Here is an 8,097-nt window from a genome sequence, read left to right as displayed (position 1 = left end):
AGATATACCTTCTTCCTGAAAGGCGGGAAGATTATGGAAAAACTTCCCATCTCCAGTTACATTCTTAGTTTAAGGTGCAGAATCAGTGTGGGAGTAAGGTCATATGAAACAAAGCTTTTCATATGTCAAAGCTGAAGATTAAAATCCTTCCTTTCTTCTGAAACATCTGAAGACAACAAACACTAACAATGAATAGTTACAGGGGGGAAAATAACCCCACCAACCTGTTTTAATGATTACACTCCTACGAAAGGTGAAATACATCCTGAATTCAGATCTTTGCAGATGAAAATTATTGCCATTGATTTACTCAGCTGTTCAACACAGCTCCTTTTCGAAGAGCAGTTTTGCTCCTACAGGTTTCAGTTAAATATTTTTTGTACGTTGAGTTCTAAGAGAAGGTTGCATGGAAAGACAGCATCTAGCACAAAAGAGCAAGTGTTTGAACTCCTGCCTTATACTTCATTATACTCCCCACTTAGTTGGATACCTTCCCCACCCCCCTTCTCACATTAACTTCTTTTTATAGCTTTCCTTTTATTTTTTTCCTTTTATTCATATTATTGCTTATCTCTCATCAAATTATTCAGTATAATTTAAAAACAAGATTAAGCTAACAAAAAATTGTTTGCAAACATGAAGTCTATTACCTCTATAATCTGTTATCATTTAAGTCTGTTGCAAGTATAACAAGTATAGCAATATTTTTAAACATCATCTTGCCAGAATTACTCTTTCCCCTTCTCTGATAAAACTAAAAATAATTTCAGAAAGACCAATCATTTTTACTTTATTATTAAAATTGCTACATTACAGTCACTGTTCAAAACAGTATTTTGACATGGTTTCTTTCCATTTAGGTGCCATACACAAGCCATGATTATTATTTCAAAAATATGAATAGCATTATCTGTGGTAGTTTGATATAACTTAAGCCATCATAACATTCTATAATGTATTCCTCCCTCCCCCTTTTTTGAGTCAGCCATGGTAAGAAACAGCACCTACAATACCCAAGTTATCCACTAGTGTTATTGGTTATAAATAAAGTTAACCATAAACCACAGAGGAACACACACACACAAAAATCTCCCAGGGAAATTACTTGTTCTCTATGTGTTCAAAAATGCAACAAAGTTAGCTTTTTTTCACTCTGACACATAAGTTAACAGGCAACAGTCTCAAACCTAGTCCATTGTCAGCTTGTTCAAGAGCATGTTCCCATTCTCCTATCACATGGGCTTCCAGAGAAAGCATTCGTCCTCTGACCCCAGGGTAATGAAATTGAACACTACAGATTTCAAGTATTTAATTCAGTGCCAAAATCTGAAGTGGTCAGTGCCTTTTATTTATTTCATAAACAGAAAGAATGGTGAATGCCTGTATATTTATAATTCTAGTAAACAGGGAAGTCCATAACAGTGTGGTAGTTCCACAGCAGCACGTTAACACTGCATTCAGCAATGCTGTTCAACACAGATGCCTCAAAACCTTTACAGCCAAACACACTAGAGGCTACCCATTATAAATACTAACATATTTCTATTTTTAAATAAACAAACATAATAGCTTAATTCAGGAAGACTGAACAGTTCTGTGGTGCAATTAATTCTCTTTAAATGTCTCTGTTGACAAATCAGGAATAATAAAAACAAACCCACTGCTTTAGAAGCCATGCGGCCCAGACTTTCACATGTACTCTATGTAGATGCCATGCCTTTTTGCAGCATTGTTAATTAAAAAGGAGTAAATAATCTTTCTGTTAGAATAGGAAATTATTTCTTCTTGGGAAGTACTTGACACACCAAGTCTCTAGCTTTATCACCACTTCATAGATAGCTTCTGGCTGCAGTTCTCCAATCTTAAAACTGAAAGTTCAGAAGAAACAACTGAATATTTTCATCTGTAACAACAGAACTGTAACAGAGTGTTCTCTAAGTGCCATTTCAGGGAAGAAAGTAGGTATTAGTGAAGTTCCATTGAGTAGATTATCCCACAGAGCCAGGTCGTAAATGATGATCTATGTAAGCTTTTCGTGTTGAATCTGGTAGTAACATGCCTGAATTAAAACAAAGTTCAGTTTAGCATACACACCAGTTCTCAGCAAGCTGATAAAGCATCATACACAAAAAGGTTTTTTTTTCTCTATCCAAGAAAACAAAGGACTAGGCTTTCTACAAACAGTGACGACAGTGACACTCAACGCATGAGAATCTTCTGATATATAAACTAGCAAAAAGAACAACAAGACATTTTAAGTTACAAATTATGTCCACCTCCTAATGAAGCAAGATAGCATGATTTGAGACTCAGTACTTTCACAGCTCCCAGCTTTGCCAAGATGAGGGACATTTTTTTTTGCTCACAAGTCTTTCTTTGCCCTCTGACAGAAGGCCCCAGAAAAGAAAATATTTTCTTACAGGACAAGAATGCAGGGATTAAGTGTTTCAAAAGCTCTCAGACTGAAAAGCATAGGTTTCTATCACCTAGATAAATACTCTGACCACTGCTGGTAGCTCTTCACTCCTTAATGCTAATTCAAATACGCATTGGGTCAGCCATGACCAGAAACTTACTATAAATTTCTCAGACAACACTTGCACTCATGGAAAATAAGATTCTGCTTCTACTACATAGATTCCTTGATAAATTTTAACCAACTCAAATCTTCCCTTTCTGCAGCACTATAAAAATGACTGATATGAAAAAACCTCTGCACCCAACTACTTCCAGTTTGCACTGACAGAAAACACAATCATATTCACCTAGCAGCTCACCTTAAGATTTTTAAGTTTCAGGTTAACAGCCTCCCTCCAAAACAACCCACAAAAAAAAGCTCCACACAGCTGAATTGTCACAAGACCCACTTGTTTGCACAGTTTTGAGGTACCAAACCAACTTATTTGCATTACGGAGGCCCTAGTGTACAATACGATATTCATCAAAACAGATTCTCTTCCTTTTTCATACTTAAAAAAAAGAGAAGAATAGCAAATAGAATGTGGAGAGTGACACAGTATTTTTTTTTTCAAACTTGAATTCCTGAAGCATCTTGATGTAACGTGACTTAAATGTTATTGGAATAGCTAATTTCCAAAGCAGCACTTCATTTCAATTTTTATAAATGGAATGAAGTTTGTTAAGTTCCAGGGGAATGACAGGCTCCAAGTGAGCATTCGGAACAGCCAACAGCAACCAATACTACATTTGAATAAAGTACATTTGCACATTGCACCATTTTATTAGCAGTACCTACAATTGTTATGTTATCTTAGGCTTTAAGTTTCCTTGCTCGTCCTAGCTAGAAAATTCAATAAAAATGCCAAAGAAGTTACAACCTAATGTTCATACAATTGTCCTAAGCTGATTATCATTGCTCAAAGCTGATTAATTTCCAAAGAAAGCTTTTAAGAACCCTGAATAGTTTTCATACCTTCAAGGTAGTGAACATGATGCCTTGCTCCCCATGCTGCAGATAAGGATCCATCAGGTCTTCAATTAAGTGCACCTCAGACCCCAAATTCCTTATCCTGTCACATGGGGGAGAGGGAAAGAGAACAGGTGAAAAGGTACCATTATAATGTTTTTTACTCTTTGTACATGGTGTTGTGCAAAAAACATGCTTTTCCCTAACCTCATTCTGAAGTCACCACCATTTCACAGTTACCTGTTCAAATTTTTTCAGGCCAAAAGCAAACAACCAAAATGGAAAATTTACTAAGGTACCAAAAGCTAGCAATTAGTTCTATAACAGGAAGCAGGGTGAAAGTACTCACACTGCCTATGCTCAGCTTATGACTGATGCCACTCTTGGTGCCTACCTGGCTCGTAGCACCACATAGAGAAAAACAGGAAATAAGTCATCCATGGACCACAGAAAATCTTCCTGAAGAGTCTCAAGCACATTCTGAGAGATCTCTTCAAAAGTCTGCTGGATCACCTTCAACTTGTCAGCTGGGGTAAACGTGGTACTATTTGAAGAGCAAAAGCAAAACAGGATATCAGTAAGAAGTTACATATCTATGTCTAAATTAGGAAGACAGTTTGCTAGCCAGCATGCCCCTGTGCCCAAGAAGATAAGCCAGATCATTCACAGCACAACAGCCATGGCTGCCAAGGCTGTGCAGTACCCAGGCTATAATTACTGCATCAAGGCACACCACTGCAAGGGAGACCGTCTTCACAGTTTTAAGATGTTTTAACACAGTGGTAAAAGGGGAAAAATTCCTTTCTAAAACCCTTTTAATTTCTACTTACATTCTTACAGCAGAATTCCTTATGTCAGCTAACAGACACAGAAAAGCTGCCCATGCACAGGTCATTTTGGCATAACTGTTTAGAAATTCCCATGTGTATTTACCTAGACATCCTCATGTTTTTGATTCTAAATGGTGTCCTACGGACACATCTCAGTCACATTTATGAAACTATTTCATTCCCCACTGGGAGAATTTACTAACATTTTTAGCAGGAACTCTGAAACTTCTTGATGACCTCTCTTACAAAGGTGAACAAAGAAACATGACAAGGATCATAATCAAGTAAACTACATACTGCTATAGCAGAAGCAGTAAACCACTAAAAGACACATTTCAAAGAATTACCTGATTTGCTGTAAACATTCAACTGCAGAGGCAAAGCAGGCATCTTTTGTATTTGATGATACCTGTGTAATCATGAGAAGATTTATCATGCAGGTTTAACCACCCCACTATTCATCATCAGCAGCAAAGCAGAGTATCACGCAACACTGGCGTAAAAGACATTTTTTTCAGTTTTCCAGTGCAAAGAAAGGGGAATGTGCCTTGATGCTAAAGTCATCCAGGAAATCTGCCTATCTATAATTTGTGAGTTTCATTTAAAATTCAGAAAGGCCTGTACTGAATTCCTTGGTATGGGAATCGGGTTTTGGACATCTTCCAGGTCAAGTAAGACTGAGAATCATTAAATCTTAATGGTTAAACAATTAGGAGGGAACCATAAGATTGGAACAGCTGAAACCTAGAAAAGTCATCAGTCAGTAATCAGATTCAGGTTTGGAGCAAACAGGAAAGAAGAAATATAAATGTTAGCTCTTAATATGCAGCTCAGCCTGAGTCTTTCAGAATACAGCAGGTAGAGAATGGATGGATACAAAAAGACCTAAAGAAATTCACAGAAATGAGGAAACTGGACAGAGGAGAGAAGCAGGTAAACATGATGTCTTGGCTAAAAACATCCTGTTTAATTGAAGGAATGACCCAGCAAATAAGGTAAATGGCTGCAGAGAGCATCAGATACTGCGTAATTCAGAGAAGACACATGCCACATAGTGCTTCATAGTGGAGGGGCTCAGCTCTATAACCAAAGAACCAGTCAGAAGTGTGAAGGATTCAGACAGCTGGTAAGAATTGTGCCTGGTACCTAAAAATACAGAAGACCTGAAGTAACTCAATAAACATGTTATTGCTGGATTTTGTAATATATAAAAGTCTGAGTGGAGGTTTGTGTCATGTTTTCTCAGGTGAATCTTCAACTTCATGATTTGGGAAAAGGGGACTTGTCTTGCTGGGAACCCATAGCCCCAGGGGTGGGGTTCAGCTGCAGCTTTGGTTGTTATTACAGACTAGTAACAATCTCTATCAAGGAATATCAGCTTGTCTGTGTGCAGGAACTACTATGACGAAAGCCACGCTTCCTACTGTTACAGACTTTGCGCAAGCCACAGTTCTAAATAGGGGAGAGGTGATCTGAAGGCAGGCGTTATCTAAATGACTATAAGAAATTGAAACTTTCAAATAAAAGTATACTGATTCATAAGCAGACATGATTTAAAGTATACTGTAAACACTGGAACTGTTCAAAGTTTGATTATTAAACCAGTCTTACTGGAGCACAGAAATTGAGTACTACACCATTACCATCAAAGACCATTGCTTAAGCACCTTCAGCAAGATAATGATTAAGAATAAAAACTATATATTTCTTCCCCCAATCAGAAAGTATACAATGGTATAACTCTCAATCAAGCAGCTTTAAAATTTCCTTGCTAGATTTTTATTCTCACACTTTTATAATTGGAGACCAAGCAAATGTCTTCCTGAATTAGAACTCATCACAGAGTAAGACAGTGACAAAGCTGTTGTAAGAAATCACTAGTGTAGCTTTTAAGTAGCAGTCAAATTTTAATGAAACGAGGCAGCATAGCATCTCTTAAGCAAAAAGTCTGGTCAAAAATTCTTTCACCACTTTTTCACGATCTCAGCTTCTTGAAAGCAGCACTGGGCAAGGCATACTGTAAGTCAAGGCTCAGTGAACATACCTTTCTACTCTCTCCAAGGATGGATACAGTTCCTGGCCAAAATTTCCTGCAAGAAACCCAACACAGTCTATTGAGAGAGCATGGTCTTAAAGCATTTTCACCTTATGAAAATGAAGTCATGTTATACTATGAGATACAAGAGCTCTTTCTACAGGATCAACTACACCTAGCACAAATAGCTGTAAAACAGCCTAATTTGACATGCCTTGCTCTGGTCTTGTAGTAATACTGGTAATTCCTGCCCTCCCCCACCACCCCCACCCTTTTTGGAAGCTGGAAGTTTTGATTCACTCTCTCAACCATACCAATTAGCTTGAAAATATGTTTAGATGCATTTTAAACAAAGAAAAGACTTTAGACAACAGGGGTTTTATTTAGTTGCTGTCTCTAATTACACACCATAATCTTTTTCTAAGATCTGTGTTATTGCTGAGGCACTCACACTTGCACTCCAAGAAAACTTAGAAGAGCCATATCAGTTTGTTTGTTTAGACGTAAAACACATTCCCAGTAAATATCTTCCTCACGCTCGTTGTCCAAGGCATACAACATAAATAGAGGAGGATAGAGTCGTGGCAGTAACACAGGGAGCAGCAAGCCAAAACTGGTTACCACATAGCTACAAAACAAAGAGGGAAGTGGTTTGAAGAGGAAGACATTTTAAAAACCTAATTATCTATAAAAATTCAATGAAAAAGAAATCATTGGAACAAATCTTTTATTTAACATGAGCCTATTATATGAGGGATAAGAATAATAAAGTAAATACAAATCCATCAAATAGTATCTGTGCTAAGAAATACTTAGGAGCAATTTTCCTTTACAGTCCACATACAGGTGGGTTTGGTTGTGCTGCAGGTTTTTTGCAATTTAGGTGTTTTAAACAGGAGAGTGGCTTTCTTCTTTGTATAACATAAAAGCTGAATACTGTACTATATTCAAGCTTTACCTGTATCTTCATGCTAATGACTTAGCCCCCATTCTGAGCCACTCTGCTGACAGCTGAACTTTACCTTCAAAGCAAAAGCTAGAAAATAGGCTAAAACCCATTAAGTGACCTGACCTAGCTCCACACACTCACACTCCAGGCTTCATAAAGTCAGCAGCTGCTTGGCATCAAGCTGTAATCCTAACAGGGAAAGCTGAAGTCCAGGTGCCTACTAATAGCACCTGCACTGGAACCTCTCAGAAGGCTGTCTCCACTGATCCCTCTTGTTTTGACCACACCTGAGGCTGCTGTGGACAGGACAACGACAGACTCAAGGGTGCACTCCATGTGACTGGCTATTTGTGATGCTGTATACGTGCACTGGACCTGCATTACCCCCAGTGCTCATACCCCAAACAGTTTGCCGAAGCCCAGGCCGAAGCCTGAACTGTTTTACCCACAACAGACAAAAGCGATTTTGGGCTTAAGTAAAGAACTATTGCACAGAACAAGGATGAAATGCTTATTACAACCATCACATGGAAGTTTGCTTATCAGAATCTGTCACAAGAAAAAAAAAGGGAAAAAATCTGTTTATACCCATAAATTAAACATGTGCTCATCTTTCTTCCCCCACCCGAGAAAAAACTGCGAACAGAAATAAAATTAAGCCTTCATTAGTTTTTGTTTGTTTGTTGTTTGTTTTTCTTTTCTTTATGTACCCTGGCTCAGGAGATTCTGATCTGGAGTCAGATTTCCCACTGCAAAAGGATCGCCTTCCTCTTGGCTCTGTCGCCATAAATGGAATTGTGCTGCCCTCTTCCGGAAGATCAGGAAACAAGAACCTAAATGACAACACATAACACAC

At 38.0% G+C, this 8,097-nt stretch overlaps 1 protein-coding gene across 5 annotated transcripts in view; it reads right to left on the bottom strand.

Moving 5' to 3' along the window:
• Window positions 1–764: 764 nt before the first annotated feature.
• ALS2 (alsin Rho guanine nucleotide exchange factor ALS2) overlaps window positions 765–8,097 on the bottom strand; it is a 44,529-nt gene continuing 37,196 nt past the window's right edge. For all 5 annotated transcript variants that reach the window (XM_074829424.1, XM_074829422.1, XM_074829423.1 and 2 more), the window contains 7 exons: window positions 7,952–8,074; window positions 6,744–6,920; window positions 6,302–6,347; window positions 4,605–4,666; window positions 3,822–3,971; window positions 3,434–3,530; window positions 765–2,059 (listed from right to left, as the gene is read on the bottom strand). In XM_074829424.1, the coding sequence (XP_074685525.1) occupies window positions 2,021–2,059; window positions 3,434–3,530; window positions 3,822–3,971; window positions 4,605–4,666; window positions 6,302–6,347; window positions 6,744–6,920; window positions 7,952–8,074 (694 nt within the window). In that variant the 3' untranslated portion in view covers window positions 765–2,020. The remainder of the gene's footprint in view (window positions 2,060–3,433; window positions 3,531–3,821; window positions 3,972–4,604; window positions 4,667–6,301; window positions 6,348–6,743; window positions 6,921–7,951; window positions 8,075–8,097) is intronic.

The sequence above is a fragment of the Strix aluco genome, chromosome 6 (assembly GCF_031877795.1).
Source record: "Strix aluco isolate bStrAlu1 chromosome 6, bStrAlu1.hap1, whole genome shotgun sequence".
Classification (NCBI taxonomy): Eukaryota; Metazoa; Chordata; class Aves; order Strigiformes; family Strigidae; genus Strix; species Strix aluco.
Note: the sequence above shows the minus strand (reverse complement) of the source record. Positions and strands in the feature narration are given on the sequence as shown.